The sequence below is a fragment of the Chelmon rostratus genome, chromosome 4 (genome assembly GCF_017976325.1).
Source record: "Chelmon rostratus isolate fCheRos1 chromosome 4, fCheRos1.pri, whole genome shotgun sequence".
Classification (NCBI taxonomy): domain Eukaryota; kingdom Metazoa; phylum Chordata; class Actinopteri; order Chaetodontiformes; family Chaetodontidae; genus Chelmon; species Chelmon rostratus.
This window is the reverse complement of record NC_055661.1, coordinates 21,196,928-21,214,795: the sequence shown is the minus strand read 5'-3', so window position 1 is coordinate 21,214,795 and position 17,868 is coordinate 21,196,928. Positions and strand designations below refer to the sequence as shown.

The window sequence follows — 17,868 nt, the reverse complement described above, 5'->3', positions numbered from 1 at the left end:
CACACTTCTGATATAAACATACTTTTACATATGCACAAAGTAGCAATAAAAATATATAAGGTTTATGTGTGTGTGTGTTTATGTCAACTATGGAATGCATTGGCTGCTGGCTGGCTGTAAATTGTTTAGCAGTAAGAAGCTGTTATTTATTCTGGAAGTGGTGTACATATTCAACAGTTAACATCTGTCCAGTAACGTCATTTGATCTGTCTTGTCATAACTCATGTTACTGAGAGCAAGATAGGTGCTGAAAGTAGGCCTGGCCTGTCACAGGTCATCAGTGTATCTGATGCCTGTAAATATGGAGGGGTCTTTTATTAAAAGAACAGGATGAAGATCAACACACCAGAAGTTTATTTTTGACTTTGGAAACACCAGCTGGTAAAACAATCTCACAGCGAGGTCCACTTGGTAGCTGCAGCTTTCAGGAGTTTTTATCCGGAGTTTTCCTTTTTTTGTATCTCAACTTTTAAGGCTGCATGGAGGAGAGCAATTTTTTATAGTTCCAGGATAGTTGGGCCAACTGCACCTGCTGAGGGGGATCATGCAGTGGAACAGGGACTAATGTACCTTGTGATTGTTTTGGCAAGGCTCTGACGGTTTTATTTTGAAAAATGGCGTAATGCCTCTAGCAGCTGACTCCCACCAACCAATCAAATGTTCCTCTGCACAATAAGAAACACCCCCATCTCTTTACATTTAACTCTATAGGATGTATTATCACAATGTATTAACAATTATATAGAAAATGATGTTTGCTAAGCACAACATCTGGACTAAATACTTAAAAAATAGTCCCTGAGAGCAAAGACTATACCTGTTGCTTCTTCTCTTGCAGCCCCATTAACAAGAATTACAGGCCGTCCAATGGAGGCTTATCTGAGCCCAGTCTGCTTTGTGTTTATGCGATTAGAAAGCATTATTCCAATATGGTGGAAAGAGGTCGTAAAGCCACTATTGTGCAGACGCGGGCACTCCTACGCCTTCAGTCTCCCTCTGCCGTTCATTGGTCCATTCAGCATCTTCAGCACCACGCAGGCTGAACAGCGACACACAGCCATGCAGCTTTCAGCAAATGAGGATGCCGAGCGGCGTATGCGCTGCGCTGCACGGCTACTGTGACACTGTTTATCTGATTTTTTTTTTATTTTTTAGCCTTAATGCCATCGTTTGATCAGCGTGTGGCAGATGTGGACAGCCGGTTTATCTGCAGCTGATCGCCTCCCTGGTTCTGATCGGAAACAACCCGCCTGTGTCGTCTAACTCTGCAAGAGGAAGCGGTTTTTCTCTCCCCCATCACAGATGCTCGGACTCGCTGGGTTTGTTTGTTTCACCGGCTTTCCCTCCCGTCGAGTCGACAGGCATGACGGACAGTAACGCCGCTGCTCGGGTTAACGGCAGCAGCAGCATCTCATGTGCAGTGCCGCATCAACAAGCCTCGCCGCCCGACCACCGGGTCCCCCTGCCGGCGCTCCGGTGTCCGCCGGTCCCCCGACGCCTCTTATGACATGACATCTCGGGGAAGGAAGAAGAGGATCAAAGGTTACCGGCAGGGGTTCGTGCAGGAGCGCAGGTGGGTCGGATCCTTGAGGAGGGGGCGCGCGGAAACAGCGCGCACTGTGTGAGTGGAGAGGAAACAATCAGACCCCAATCAAAAATTCATGTGACACTTTATTGATCCCTGCAGGGTACTTTTTCTTGTGGCTCGCCGCCTCCAGGGAGGTCAGAGCACGGGGTTAGCCACGGAGCAGCGCCCCTGGAGTGGGTTGACGCGCCCGCACATCAGCAGGGCGGCTGCCTGCTGACACGGAGGGACTGAACCTGGATCCTGGTCTCACGGGACCCAGCTGTCCCCCCCTCACTGAAGCCTTATTGTGATTCTGATCTGGGCCCACAGCGTGGTAGCACCCACCTTTGCCTTACAGCTTCATCTGATGCACGGCCTCATAGTGTTGATCCTGGTCGAGTCCCGGTCAGCAGTGCTGTTCCCCAGGCCTGTCAGGCTCTCTTGGCTGCTCCTGACCATCACCTTCACCTGCACAGCCATGGGCTGCATCCAGAGCATAGCCTGTAACAAGTCACGCATCAAACGAGAGAACATCGTGGTGTACGACCTGTCCGCCACCATAGACCACTGTCCGACTGTCATTGAGGAGAACTCGCCCATAGTGCTTCGGTACAAGACGCCCTATTTCAAAGCCTCGGCGCGGATTGTGATGCCCCCTATTCCGCGCAATGAGACATGGGTGGTGGGCTGGATCCAGGCGTGCACCCAGATGGAATTTTACAACACCTACGGAGACGTCGGCATGTGAGTTCACACCTCTGTCACCTGCGTCCCCATTACTGTGACGTGCTTTCAGATAGAAAAAAAAAACAACTGTGCGCGTGCCGTGCGTGCGTCCAGCCTGCGCGAGGGTTTCCATGCATGCTCGTGCACTCTCTGTACAATAACGTGCTGTGTGCATCACACTGAGTTACATGGAGGAGCATTTGTGCACGCAGCAGGTTAACTGTGCTCGTCAGCCTCCTTCATTCAAACGCCCACCGACAGATTCTGTTCCTGTGACTTTGGCACCTAAATAGAAAAGCTGCTATTAAAGGAGCTAAACAACAGTTGATGCTCTCGCACTCAAATTGTGCCCACGGAGACATGTCCTCCCCCACACCCCCACGACACACACACATACACACACACACATTATCTGGAGGGCATATGTGAGGGGGTGTTTAATCCCCTTGGATTTAGGGAGTGGGTGGGCGTAGGGGTGAGAGGATGGGGTTTAGGGTGGCTTGTCATCAGATTGGTCATGAAAGCACAACGAATAGATGGAAGGGGGCCACCAGATGACAAACACTGATGGGCACAACAAAAGGATGATGTTAATCCACTGACACACTGAACCACTTGATATCATTTCCAGCCGGCTGTCGTCTCACTGCGAGCTCGTGTCTGGGTAGGAACTGTACATGATCTCCCCACCTCTGCTGTTTTCCTTGTAAACAGAAATTCACAACTTTTAATACCTCAGACACACAAGTGTGCCAGTGATCATTTCTCAGTTATGTCAGTTATTATTTCAATTAACTATTTAGCATTAAAAATGTAAAAAGAAAAAGAAAAAGAAAGATAACAAATGATTTGATGACATCTTTGAATTGCTTGATTTGGCAAACCAGCACACATTTGAGAAGCTGGAACTTCAGAATGTTTGGCTATTGTACCTGATAAATTACCTAAATTATTAATATTGATAATTATGGAATAAAAGTCCTATATTTTCTGTTGACTGAGTAATCAATGTACTATTTGAAAGGGATTTGTTTTTTCAATTAACGGTTGAGAAACAACAAAATCCTTATCATTCATCCTTTGATCCAACTATTGAATAATGTGTGAGAGATGCAGGTTTCATTGGGAAAAAAAACAACTGATTAGGCCTTTAAAAAGCAACTTAACAGAAGTTAAAAGATAGAGTATCACCATTTGTATCTTTTAAATGAATGGACTGCAGTTACCCAGAAATCTCCTTGTTTCCAGTCTCATACTGTCTGTCTCCTCTCAGGTCGAGCTGGGAGCTGCCTCAGCTACGAGAAGGTCTGGTGAGGGCCATCAGCGACTCAGACGGCGTGAGCTACCCCTGGTACGGAAACACAACAGAGACGGTGACCATCGTGGGCCCCACCTCCAAGCCATCGCGCTTCATTGTTAGCATGAATGACAATTTTTACCCCAGCGTCACCTGGGCTGTGCCGGTCAGTGAATCCAACACACCCTTACTGACTAACATCAAAAGGGACCAGAGCTTCACCACCTGGCTGGTGGCGCTCAACACCACGTCCAGGGAAAAGATCCTGCTCCACACCATCAAGTGGAGGATGAGGGTCGACATATCGGTGGATCCATCCCTCCCCCTGGGCTCCAGGGCCAGGCTGGTGGGCCGGGTGCACCAGGACCAACCTCGGGTGCTGACCCGCATGGAACCCATCCCTCCTAACGCCATGGGGAGGCCCAACGCCAACGACGCCCAGGTTCTGATGTGGAGGCCGAGGAGAGGGCCTCCGCTTGTCGTCATACCGCCCAAGTAGAGCGCTGAGAGCGTCTGATTGGCCGTTTGATACATCATATCATAGTGGGCCACTTCAGCAGCGAAACGGCGAACAAGATAATCAGATAAAGACAAAAACCGGACAAAACGAAGATCTGTAAGCAGGCTTGAACTGTCAATGGCACAAATCAGAGTTGCAGTCATTTTGCGTGTAAAATCTTGAGGGGACAACTGCCTTAATTCCCCACCGCTGCCTTTGACAATCCAGAAAGTATGTTGGTCTCTCCTCCTGGTGCTGTCGAGCTGCTGGGTACCCAGGCCTCCACTCCAGCCCGGCACCACTGAACAAAGCTAACTTTGAAATCCGCCATCAGTGCTGGGATGTAACACAAACCTGTACTGTAGCTACTCAGGCCCAGAAAGAAGCGATCAAGCCTAAATACTGACCCTGTTTAAAAAGGTTCTTCAGCCTTAATGACGACATAATACTGGCCTGCCCTGTTACTGTACAGTTAAGTGCTGTGTAAGAGTGTAACCAAGGAAAGGTGTTGGTGTCTTTGTGTCAAACGGGTCCGAGGAGGACGACACTGCTGCGGGGTTCATTAATTACGGACGGAGATAACCACAATACCAGCCGAGACGTTACTGGATGATGTGCTTTCAGAGATGATGCGAGTGTGGGTGTGCAGGCATGTGTGTATGTGTTTGTGGTTGTGTGTTTTCTATAATGGAGCCCCAGGGTTGGGTCTTGCTGCTTCATCACACCAGACTGCCTCACTCACACACACACACACACACACACAAACACACACACCAGGGGCCTCATTTGTGATTATGCTACAAACAGAACGATTGTCAATATACATGCATCCTCAGAGCTACTTTGTTTTGTTTTTTTTAACATATCATAGAAAATGCAGAAATCACAGCTCGGATTCGGCGGTATGCACACAGTTTGTGCACTGAGAGGAATCTTAAATGAAGCCCCGCAGCGGGATGTTTTTTTTTTTTTTTTTTTTTTTTTTAAAACACAAATGGCCAGTTCATCCAAGCTGCAGAGCTTCTCGCTCCCTGCCTTCTGAAAGCCAGCGATGCCTGTGTTGATGACAGCCTTCTACAATAAGACACACAGTTCTGTCTTTCCTGTGTCCCATCTGATCAGATTTATGAGGTGAAGAGGCAAGGGTACTTTATTTTACGAGTCATAAAATGAGTCTGTCTTCTGTTTGTCCTCTGCAACAGAAACAGAGTGACAGTATATGTTATCAAAGAACAAAGATTGGAGTGAAAGAGGACTGTATTTATGTTAGAAGACTTAAAGAATCGGTTTGCCTAAATTACAACAAAACACAGCTTCTAACTCACTTCCAGTTTGTATTTAGCTGTGAAGATTTGGGGGATTTTCTCTGAGTAAGTTTTGAAATATCTGTCAGTGAGATGAATTGAATGAATGAAATTTCCTCAGTGATTGTAGCTTTTAAAAATGGCATTTAAAGAGGGTGCACCAAGAAAAGCTTCAAGCAACACACCAACATGCCTGTGACAATGCTAACATGTTGATGTTTAGCATGTATAATGATTACCATGCTCACCATCATAGTTTAGGATGTTGGCGTGCTCACAACTGCAAGGCTCATTAGGAGAAATTAAACAAATGGGACTTAACAATCAGTTCATTACCAAATTGCATGAGTGATTTACTAAAAACCAAACATGTCAACCTCATGATGGCGCTAGAGGAAAAGTCCGGGAATTACCAAAGTAATTAGGATATATCAAGTCAAGGAACTATGAATATGCATGGTGTCCATCAGTAAGTGCCAGTCGGACCAAAGCAGTGGACTGACTGACCAAAACCCTGATCCAGAGCCATGCCAGAGTGTATTTCCAATGAAAACGGTCATTCACACTTCCATTGTATTAACTGGAGGCTGAAATCTCTGGGACAGTATTTTAAAACCTGCAGACATAAAACTGAAACTATCTACAGGGCTAGGTTCAGACAGAGGTGAGAGCATGTGTGTTTTGTTGTAATTTGGGTGAACGGACCCTTTAAAGAGCAGTGCAGTATTTGGTTCGCTCAGACTTACAATCTCTTGTGCCATTCTGACCTTTTATAAAATGTGTTTTTATTAAGATTCATGACTGACAATGAAAAACCAGAGTGCAACTTAAAGAATCTGAACACACTCATGTTGAAAATGTGGCTTACTGTTTTCCGGGCCTGTCTATATGCTGTATTTCTGTTCGTACACACTGAGCGGGCCAGTGAAACAGGTCACGCTGAAGTGCTGAGCTGGTCCAGATGAGACAGAGATGAAGAGAGATGGAAGATGTAACCACGTTATCTTACCCATGCTGCTCATTACTCCTGGTGCAAACCGAACGAGCCTTCACACACACTCTTTCACACACACACACACGCACCTCATCTAAGAACGACACTAAAGCCGTGATCGCCGAGCGCTCTGCCTGTGTGCTGCACGCCCTGCAGCACACTCACCGCATAGGGGGCACGGACACCGGATATTTTAACGCCATGCCTATTGTAGCCATGACACGGGAGCAGCTTGTGAGACAAACAGCATGTGAGAGAGCCCTCGCTGACAATCAAGGGAAACATCTAGAGCAGCACTTTTAACTGGAGAATCAAAGTAGGTGATGTTTATCGGCCTGCGATTTTATTCAGAGGATTGAGGCTTTTATAGGGTGAAACAAAGCGGAAACCTTTTTCACACGATGCCCTGATTAAAGTATAGCGCTAATGAAAATATACATTTATACTTGACCAGGAGGTCACAGGGCCTCACGTGTCTTTTACAGTAACAGATGTGCCTGAGGACTCGAGGGTAGAGCGGTACACGGCCCTTCATGGGGAGCTTGACTTGTTTATTCCTACTTGTTCTGCTGATTGACTGGGGTCTGATGCAGCTTTTGGTTTAACATGTCTGGGTAATGGTGTTTTACAGTGTTATAATATGGAGGACATGAAACCCTGGCGTGTTACAGTCCTTTCTCTCAGACTGTCTGGCTTTTGCATGCAGTGTTTTTAAACTCATTAAAACAAATGCCAAAAATATCAACGTGTGAATTTATTCATGTTGCTTGCAGCTCTGAGGCGTTATGCCAAGCATTAAGTTAGACTAGACTTGAACTGTGCATAAAATAATCTAGAATGAGACATCTGGGGAGAAGATTTAAATGCCTTCTGATTTGATTTTAGCAGTTTAAGCGATATATGTGAGCGTTTTAGTGCAGGAGAGATCTGAGAGGACACATACTGTGAATTCAACACAATAACACATTCAGGAAAGTCAAAGGAAACATTTTTCTTTTATAAAAGATTCACATGTTGGTAATTAAAATAATAAAGTTATTAATTTTACCCGCTTTATCCCAAGAAAAATAAAAGTAGTTCCAGAAGAAAAACACCAATCAAATCGTACAATCCAATATTATTTCCTGTGTAAATAATGCCTCACAGATGTAATTAGCATCAACAATTCAGTCAGTTCAGACTTAGTTGGGCCACATTCAGTGATGTTTGATTACTTTGCCTCAGAATCAACAGAATATATTGTCACATGAGCACAGGACATGAGGAGCTGGATGTTTGTAATCAGTGGCTTTGACGCCTAAACGCCTAATTAATGAATGAATAAGTTAAACAGACAATCCATTTAGGTTTATAGATTACAATTTAAATGGTGCTATTATTTACACCCGAAGTTAACATAATTTCAAGTTGTACAAAATAATCCTCACCACATATTAAACCGTCCGATTCGCTTTGAATGAGAACCCCTGTTTCAGCCCAGAACAGCGTTTCTGAAGTGTCACATTAGTTTATTCCTGTCGCATTTTATTCGTACACCCAGATTACTGTCAAATATTAAACTCCACCAGACACAGACATACCAGAGTCAGACACTAACACAGCTCTGTCACTGAGAGATGCGCTATATGTTATCAAAGACATCCCAGTGACTATATGTTGCCTGGCAACAAAAATTGTTTCCAAAAATAGCTGGACAAAACCCAAGATGAGAGCTGTAATTAAGGACAACAATACGAGTTATGGTCACTTCAGCTACCATAGTCTAAAGGCTCTTGGTGCATTGAATGTTGAGTTTTTTTGCCCCGAGTCTTGCCTCCCAGGCAGACAGGCCTCTAAAGCCGTGTACAAATCCCACCTCTATAGCAGGCTTGAACACCAACCGTGGTCCCAAACTAACTGTGACCGGTTGGTGTTATGGCTTGCGGTGCTGTACGCAGCTTTAGAGTCAACAGGGAACTGGGAAGGCTCATTTCAGGGAAAAAATGGGTTGAAATGTGCTTTCAGCTCCAAGTGGTATAAGAAAGAGCCTTAAATACAGCAGCTCTGAGGTGAACATGCCCACACTAAATCTAAAAAACATGGTTTTGAAGAAGCTTTAGAAACTCCTGCCTGTATGCCTCTTCAATCTTTTAGTGCAGTGATACTCAACTTGCGGCCCACAGGCCACAGTCTGGCCCACGATAGGGTGCCGGGTGGCCCGCCGACCATTTTCTAATACACAATAAAAATAAATTGATTCAGAGTGGGGTTTTTTTTTTGCTTTTTTATACACCAATTATTCAGGGCTATGCGGAGGGACAGACATGCCAGTTTTGTATGATGGGGCAAATTAAGCTGCTGGTAACAGAGAGAAGGCTGATCTTGGTGTGATGGCCTCTCAGGCTGCACAAAGTGCCGCAAGATCAGACGACAGCTCGATTCCACCTGGCATGGCTGCGTCACATTCTGGCTGCGATGTGGTTTTGTTCTGTCCTCTGCAGGGCTTCATAATCCACTGGGAGCGTTTCAGAAGTGGAGCCTTTTGCCTGCCCAGTTTTGTTGACTTGCTCAGCTTTTGATGATTTGGTACTTTTTCATTAGCGTTTGTGCTTCCACCAGTAAGTAGGCTACATAGTTAGTGGTTTCCTTCTTGTCTGTTTTAAAGGTGTTTATTGTTGATATACGATTAGCAGTCTGTGTTTTATTCTGAAAGATTCTCTGTGCCTTTCCTGTGTCGGACTTCCTGTCCAGCTCTGTGCAGCTTCACGCGGTGTCCATCAAACACAGACCAGTCGTGTATTTTCAGTGGAGAGCCGCTTCCGAAACGCCCCGCGGGGCTTCTGGTGGAATCACAAGCATTGTCTGGAACGGTCGCAATCAGCTGTCGCAACGTGACACAGCCCAAACCGATGAAAATTATGCAGGGAAAACAAGTGAAGAGCAGCAAATGCATGCAGAAATGAGGGTAACTCTGCTCCCATAAATATGTATTTCACACTTAAAAAGAGCTTAAATGGAGATGGATTCCAGCTTTGTCTTATGTTGTAACAGAAGCATTTACAACTAAAACGCAGTTTTAGCTATTAAATGCAGTCAAACATTTGATTTGTCAATGCTTGCACCACGTAAATTTAGTTAAGTCAGTTAATTGGAAAACAGCAAAGAGCTTTTAATGTTTATTCATTTTATTATTATTATTATTTATTTTCATTTTGCGGCAGTGGCCCCCGGCCGCGGCAAGTTGAGCATCCCTGCTTTAGTGTCGAGGTGTGATTGATGTGGCAGTAACAGTGACTGGCAGTCAAACAGGCTCCTAATGAAAACAATCAGTCGGTCCCGTCGAGAACACCCCTCCAGATCTGCAGGTGAGGCAGCCAGGATTATCTCTACAGCTGTAATTATAAACACTGGATGCCATCTCAGCTGAGGCACTTTTGGTGTGTGAGACCCATCACAGCGTTGTGCTTGCTTTTTGTTTTAACCGTCTCTCCCCGTCCCTCTGCTCCCAACCTGCTTACCTTCTCCCTTCCTGCTCCCCTCCTCTGTCCTTTCTGTGATCACAATATATGATAAAGACCTTTCCCCTTCTTTTCCTCCAGCCCTCTGTCCTCCTTTCCCCTCCACGTCCTGACGCTTCAACAGGACCTCCTGCTGCTGCTGCAGTGTCAGCCGCGAGTGTCCTACGCCCTGCTGGGGTTGGGGGGCGGCTTGCCTTCGTAGCCATACAGGAAAGTGGCCATGATGACCAAAAAGGCCCCCAGGAAGAACACGCTGTGGACATCAGCACACAACGACGTCAGCTCCAGAAATTGTGATTGTGAGAAAGAAAAAAAAAATGGGGAAAAAAGAACAGACAGAAGCAGAGGTAGTGACTGTTTCCTCTACCTGGTGGGGTCGAAGTCCTGGAGCCAGAAGTATGATATAAGAGTTGACAGGATGATGGAGAGCGATGTAGCAAAGCCCTTGAGGATGTTGTCTGCATACTTGATGACCGCTGCTATGACCAGACCACCCAGCGCCTGGAAAAACAACAAACACGCAGACACAGATGGACGAAGGCACGACCTGTACAGACCGACAGGGAGTTTGATCCACGGAGAAAAGAGCCTGTTTCCCCAGAGGCCTGACTACATATTTGACAGCTTTGGTGGGAAACACATTGTATCACCGGCAGTGGAGCGAGCGTTACCTGCAGCGCCACGACAGTCCAGGTGATCGTGTTGTATCCCTGGAACATTCCCGACTCCTTCACCCTCTCTCCATCGTAGGCCAGCATCCCAAAGAGGCCAAACACCAGGCCAAACATCCCTGGAAACACACACAGAAGTAAACGAGCGAGCTAAAGATCTGAAGTCTGATTAAACTAAGTATATAAGTTAAGTATGCCAAAAACTGCAGTTCCTCAAATGGCCACTTGAGTCCGGCTCCAAAAATGAGTCAATCCCCATAGACCCCCATATTAAAATGCCCAACTTTACAGCAGAAATAAACATGTTTAAAGCTTGGCGCTGAAAACGGTTGATGCTTCCAAGATGTAAGTGCTGAGCCTCACAATAGCTCCTCAGAGACCTATAGGGGTGACGTCATGGAGACTACATCCATGTTGAATACAGTCTGTGGTTCAGAGATGAATTCAGACGCGGGATTTCATAGAGAGTGAGTGGAAAGAACACACACATACACACACGGACTGAGTTAGCTGCTAGCTAGCTGAGAGCTAATGTCCTTACAGTTTGCATATTGGCTGTTTTGGGGTGTATAAACACAGACTGCTAACATGCTCACAAAGAGAATGCTAACATGTCGAGGTTCAGCAGGAATAATGTCCACCATTTCCACCATCGTAGTTTAGCGCGTAAGCATGCTAACATTGTCAGTTGTGCGCCTGACAGAGAAACAGTCTGCCATGCAATCATAAAACGACAAACTGACCTTTTGTACAGATTAAACAAGCCATCATTTGTTAATTAGTGAGTTTTAAAGGTGCTGGAAGTTGGTTTTTGCTCCCTATAGGCTAACTGTTAGCTGCTAACCCCCTCCTTGTTTCCAGTCTTTATGCTGAAGTAAGCTAAACTAGCAATCCTCTTATCTAAGTGTCAGCAAGAAAGTAACAAGTGCTTTTCCCAAAATATCAAACTAACTTGTTAATACCTTGCTACAGCCTGTCCTCCAACTACTTCTCATTGTCATTTAAAATGTTTTCACATGTTTAATTGTTGTGAAAAACACTCATCACATCTTTGAAAGAGCTGGAGGTGACATCTTCAAATTGCTTTTGGATCAACACTCCAGAGCTCATCAGCACCAATTTTCCTTCATTTCAAATTTTCTTGGATCACTTTAACAACAACAACAACAAAATAAGTACACAGCGTTTTCTTGCTGCAGATTTAGGCTCCAACATTTGATGCAGGTGAAAAAGCTCCAAGCTCACACCAGGAATCGCAGGAGACTTAACACATGCCTCACACGCTCCGGGGTAAAAATAAACTAGACAGGAACATTCATCTTAACAGAAACATATCGGAGGTAAAGAGCCCAGCTGGCTCTCTGTGCAGGGAAGAAAGGAAACTGTACACATGCGCACGCACACACACACAAGCACACGCACACACACGCACGCACAAGCACACACACTTGCACGTTACAGGTTGTGCTGTTCAGCCCGACCGGACAGCTGATTGATTCCACTGATGGGTGAATACTGACCGAGCTGGATGTTTCGGACCCAGACGCTCTGCTTGCTCTCCTTTAGGATCTTCTCAAAGTAGACGCCAGCGAATCCACTGGAGCAGCACGCCACCAGAACTGCTGCCACGCCAACGAACTGGGAGCCCGCAGAGAGGGCCTCCTTCTCTGGGGTCACTGCGGACTCGGAGGGCCACTGCAAACACGAGAGAAACACTTGGATTATAATAAACCTCCAGCGTCAAAGTTCAGTCTCGATGGAAACACTGATCTGGCTAAAGAAAACAATTAAATTTGAAGTGAAAAATTAAGCAGCTGACTTGCTGGTGTTTTTTAGATCTTTCAGCTGCATCACGCGGTCTGCAAAACGTGGCTGAATGTGAGTAAGTGGGCCTTAAGTTAGAAAGAGTAAAGTCAAAGCGTCAACTATAAACCTTTAAATGGTAAATGACTTACACCGACAAACTGATTTTGTGGATAAAACAAACGAGATATAGCGTTGAACGTCGATTAGTGAGTTTTGGAGCTGCTGGTAGGCAAATTTCACTGTCTTTGGACCAAACCAGGCTAACTGTTCCTCCTGTTTCCAGTCTTTGTGCTAAGCTAAGCTAACCCTTCTTCTAGCAGTAGCCTAGAATTTAAAGGACAGATATGAGAGTGGTACTGATTTTCTTACTTAGCGCTCGGCAAAAAGAGAATAAGGACATTTCCCAAAATGTCGAACTATATGTTTTAAGTTTTGCAAAAGGAAACTTTACCACCAGCAAAACAGAACAGAACAGGCACAAAACAAACAGCTCCTGTCATAAAACTCCAGAAAAAGATTCCAAAAGAGTTTGGGACGCTGTGTAAAACATAAATAAAACAGAATGCGATAACCTGCTAATCATTTTTGACATATAATCAACTTAAAACAGTACAAAGACAATATATTTAAAGTTTTACCTCATGAAATTCATTGCTTTTTGTAAATATCTGCAAAAACACCTGTTTGGAACATTCCACAGATAAACAGGTTGATTAGTAACAGGTGATAGCATCATGATTGGGTATGAAAGGAGCATCCTGGAAAGGCTCAGTCGCTCACAAGCAAGGATGAAGCGAGGTTCACCACTTTGTGAACACGTGATTGTATGAAGGATGTTACTGCGTGAGCTCAGGAACACTGTCGGTTACACAGTTTGTTTGCAAATGGTTACATTCTGTTTTATTTATGTTTTACAGTGTACCAACTTTTTTTACAATCAATGGTTGTCTCGTGTGTTTTGCATAGAAAAAACAAAACATCCAATTAATTTATATCCAAATGCAGATGAAACTTCTACATGTATGCACTTATTAAGGCCTGAATAATGGTTAACAATTGCCCTCGAGTCTCTCTCTGAGTCTCTGGGTACCTGAAATTCACACAAAGGCGTCTTCACAACTTTGCCAAGTTGTAAAAATGTTGCAGAGTGTGAGTTCCTGCGTTTTGTGCTGCAGTAAGCAGGAAAATGGGTGTTAATGCAAAAAAAAAAAAAAAAAAGAAGAAGAAGAAAAGAAAAAGATGATGATTAGAAAGAAGTATTGTAGCTACAGCACTTTTTCATTTGTGGTAAAGATCCTTTCAACAAGTTAGCAACTTTTGGAACAAGATGCTGTTTGCCTTCCACCTCTATACCTCCGCCAAAACAAAGCCTGCCGAGTGCGAACTAACAGCATAAACCTTGAAGATGAACAGTGAAAATGAGACGCTGCATTAATACAACACTGGCCAATTACTTCTCCGTGGATTCATGCTGACTTTTTAGCTCGTTTATTCGTTTGTAGGTGGGTGCTATGGCTGCGTGTTAATACCGTATCTGATGTGATGATCTGTTATTTGAGCCTTAGGGAGGTGTCGTGCATAAACAGCCTGGTTACGCAGTTCGGGAGTGAACGTTTGCACCCGTCTGATCCTGCAGACTTATGAAGGTGCATCTTCACGTCCTCCTCCTCTATTGTGCTTCTGTCTGAGTGCTCTGCCAATATTAGGATCACATCCAGTGGAATACGAACTGACTGGCATTTTCTTTGTTTTGCCAAGGAGGAGGAGGAGGTGATATCACAACAGTCAACACTTCATCATTCATCAGCACATCCCTTGTAACCACTGGTAGCCAATATTTATTCAATGTTCCAGTTCAGGCCTCATTATTTTGGTTTATTTACTTAACCTTTACACAGCCACAGAACTCCCTCTGAGATTGAGAGTTTCTTGTCTTTTTTTTGGCCACCGGAAGAAATTAAAGCTCACATAATGATTAAAGCTAAACGGAATAGGAGCAGTTCCAATACACAGCTGAGCAAATGCTTCATCAGACAAAGTGACAGCTACAGAATTGGCCGCAATCGCCTTCTTCTTCGATTTAAGAGGCACTAATAAGACAGATTTAGCCTTTCAGCGCTATTCCGGGCAGGAGGGGTTGAGCAAATGAGCGCAGAATTAAAAAGCGACCCGAGCACAGAGAAGTAGCGGGAACATGCTGAGAAATACCAAGCAAGCGGTTAGTCCATCCGATGACTGTGAGTTATTTCACGAGCCTATTCTGCCTCCTGAAAGTGATCAATTCAGGCGAAGATTCCCCACAAATCAAACCTGGCTTCCTACCCCACAGTCTGCAATCAGAGGCTCCACTAACAAAGTCTGGCACATGCAACAGCATCAGCTGAGCAGATCATGTCCCTGAAGCTGGTTAACATCCTCCAGTCAAACACAGCTGCTGTGAGGGAGAAACACGACTGGGAAAACTGGTTGAAAGTGTTAAAAAAATGAACATCTTATTTTACTTAACTGTTCAAAGAAAGAGTATAGATATGCAGATATTCTAAAAATATGAAGTGATTAGAAAAAACACACAGAATGCAGGTTTAAATCAGTCCTTTTGTTCAGATGGAGAGAAATTCTCTGTCAGACTGTGACATTTATGTGCTAAATGACTTAAGGTATAAATATAAGGTTAACATGAAACCTACTAATGATTAGTTTCATCACTGATTAATCGAATTTGTTAATCAATCAGAAGGTGACAACTTCAATATCTTGCAGCGGAGCAAAATCCAAAGATATTTTGTGTACAGTGATATAAAAACAATCATATTCTCACATTTTAGAGGCTGAAAATAGAGAATGATATTTTTTTTCTCCAACGTTATCTTAAAAAATGATTTAAATGATGAATCCATTACCAGAGGAGCTGCAGATTATTTTCTGATTGATTCCAGTTATTAATATATGTTCTTGGACATATAATATTAAAGAATGCATACACTGAATGCATCTCTCTGTTCTCGCTCATTAGATGATGCTCGGCTGTCAGATCATATATTCTAGCCCGAGCAGAGATTCAGATTTAGCAGAGAGATCTATTAACAACAAAGACCAGCTGATCATTTTTCTGGGGCCAACCTGCCCTCGTTGATACAATCCATTTACGTGAGCTTTTACTCTGATTATTAGTGGAATATGAGGCTCTTCATAAAAGCAGCTGCTGAAATGACCACTCAGGTGCTTCTGTGTGCAGTCTCTATTATTGTTCCATGATGAGGAACCGCAGAGAGAGTGTTCTGCGGCCTATTTCTGGAGCAGGTGAACAACGTGATTTTTCATTTCTACAACCATCAAACAGACGTGAAGCTGTACTGGACCTGCACAAGAGTCACTCCAACCATGAGAATCAGCAACGAGAGCCACTGGTAGATGCCCAGCCTGCGGCCCAGCATCGACACCGAGAACAGAGCTGTGGTCAGGATCTTCAGCTGGTACGTCACCTGATGGAGACAGGGTGGGAAAATGGTAAATAATGACTGGGAGGATGTGCTACTTGCTAAATGGCTCAGAAAGACTCGGCTCCTGTGTGAGTCACACAGGTTCACAGACCCGGCTTCGATCACACAACCTGCCGTCTGCTGTACCTGGTAGGTGGCTGCATCCAGGTTGGACAAGGCGACGTACAGCAGGTTGTTCTGCAGTGTGTAGATCCCAGAGGGGATCGCCAACTTCAGTGTTTCTATTGGTTTGTGGAGAATTTCCTGCCGCAGAACGCTGTTCAGAGCTCGCATGCTGTAATCTGAGGAATGAAGATGCAAGTTAGACCACAGGTGGCTTACTGTTTTACCAGATAACTTTGTTGATAACTGATGTAACAAGATCAGTAATCAGTACAGGATCCAGACCTGAGGGGCTTCCAGCTTTTACAGGTAATGCAGTAAAGCTATAGGAGGACAGGTGTAACTCAAAGAAACTCCCTGAATGAGTGCTTGTTTCATTAAGACGGGAGCAACCTGACAAACCTGATTCCTCAGAGAGAGAATAAGGGGAGCCTTCGCAATGACAGTATGTGGCATATTTTCAGCCTGGCAGGTATTAATTACTACACCTCAGTGCTATTTGGTACCATAAATATGTCTGTGGCACTTTTAAGTACCAAGCGTTGACACTCTTTTTGCTTATTCTGCAAAGCATTCTTATGTTTCGACAACATTAAACATATGAAAACTTTGATTCAATTAAAAAAAAAGTTTTGTAGAAAACCTTGTTTCAAAAAACGAAGTTTTAGATGATTTCCAGCCCTAGTTTTTAGTATTTCCTCAACCTTGTTAGATTGTATTGTTGACCTTAACTCTTTTTTTTCATGTTGTATTGGTATGCTGCTCTATTGTGCAGTTTTATGAATATTAGCATATGTCAAAATCAAAACCATTTTCACAGTTTGGGTTGAAAGCACAAATGAATTTATCAATTAGGCCAAATTTTGATGGACCATTTGACCATTTCACACTTAAACCTCACAATTAATCAATAAAATCAGTACAAAATTCCATTAGGTTAATATTATGAAATGAATATTAGTGGCAGCTCTACTAATAATTAATGAGATTGGCAGTGTATGCAGGTGCACTCACTGTGCTCCTTGAAGACGAGCAGCACACAGGCGAGGATCTTCAGAACCTCAGCCACCACCACAGCGGAGGAGGCCAGGTACCGCGGGCCCTCGGCCTGCAGGGTGCGGGAGTACCGCATGGTGAGCACCAGGGAGGTGGTCTGGAACACCAGCACGCCCAGAGAGAGGTACTTTAGCCGGGGTGAGGCCATGGCCACTGATCAGTAGGAAGCTGGACACAGAAAAGAAGACTTTCAGAAACTACAAGAGGTTTTTACTCACAGAGCAGACAAACACTAATGAGAAGAGAAGTCGCCTGCAGAGTGGCTCACCTTTCTGCCTGTAAGCAACTTCACCGATGTGGATGTTCGTCTCAACACAAAATAAATCGCTCTTTCAGGGTTTAAACCTCGGGTTTTGTCTGTTCTCAGCAGCTCTCTGTCAGGCAGGCAGACCAGGTACTGGAGGCTCAACCCAGCTGTCAAAACAGCAGCACTTCAAGTCCTGGCGTCCATTGACCCGCGCTTGATACAACCGTTGGCTGATAACTGCACATTATCTTATCAGGGTTTCCACACCGACTGTCCCATTGTTTAGTGCCATTACGGCGCACTAACCGTGAAAGAAAGGAGTAAATTATAACGAGAAAGTCTACTGGAAGAAACAAATCTCATACAACTAAGATCCTGGATGACTTCCGTGTACGGATTTCTTCCTCGTCTTGCGACATGGCTTTCTGCGCGAACCAGCGCCTCCTGCTGGACGAGCACCAAACTGCACCAGTCATACTTTTAACAGTAAAACGCAGCGTCTCTCTCAAGGTATTTCTTTTACAGGTCTAATAGTGGAATAACAAAAGACTATGAATAATCACATATTTATGGCCAAAGTCTCACCATTTCTTTTAAAAGAA

General features: G+C 44.4%; 2 protein-coding genes across 2 annotated transcripts; one reads left to right on the top strand and one right to left on the bottom strand.

Annotated features, from left to right (window-relative positions):
* Positions 1-1,934: 1,934 nt before the first annotated feature.
* fam78bb (family with sequence similarity 78 member Bb) lies at positions 1,935-4,089 on the top strand. The gene is made up of 2 exons (XM_041936041.1): positions 1,935-2,311; positions 3,567-4,089. The coding sequence occupies exons 1-2, from the start codon at positions 1,935-1,937 to the stop codon at positions 4,087-4,089; spliced, it is 900 nt and encodes a 299-aa protein (XP_041791975.1).
* Positions 4,090-7,363: 3,274 nt separating this feature from the next.
* On the bottom strand, positions 7,364-17,661 carry slc35a3a (solute carrier family 35 member A3a). The gene is made up of 8 exons (XM_041935950.1): positions 17,288-17,661; positions 16,978-17,187; positions 15,988-16,142; positions 15,721-15,843; positions 12,076-12,250; positions 10,556-10,674; positions 10,252-10,385; positions 7,364-10,137 (listed from the first exon to the last, which is right to left on the bottom strand). The coding sequence occupies exons 2-8, from the start codon at positions 17,165-17,167 to the stop codon at positions 10,047-10,049; spliced, it is 987 nt and encodes a 328-aa protein (XP_041791884.1). The 5' UTR covers positions 17,168-17,187; positions 17,288-17,661; the 3' UTR covers positions 7,364-10,046.
* Positions 17,662-17,868: the final 207 nt, after the last annotated feature.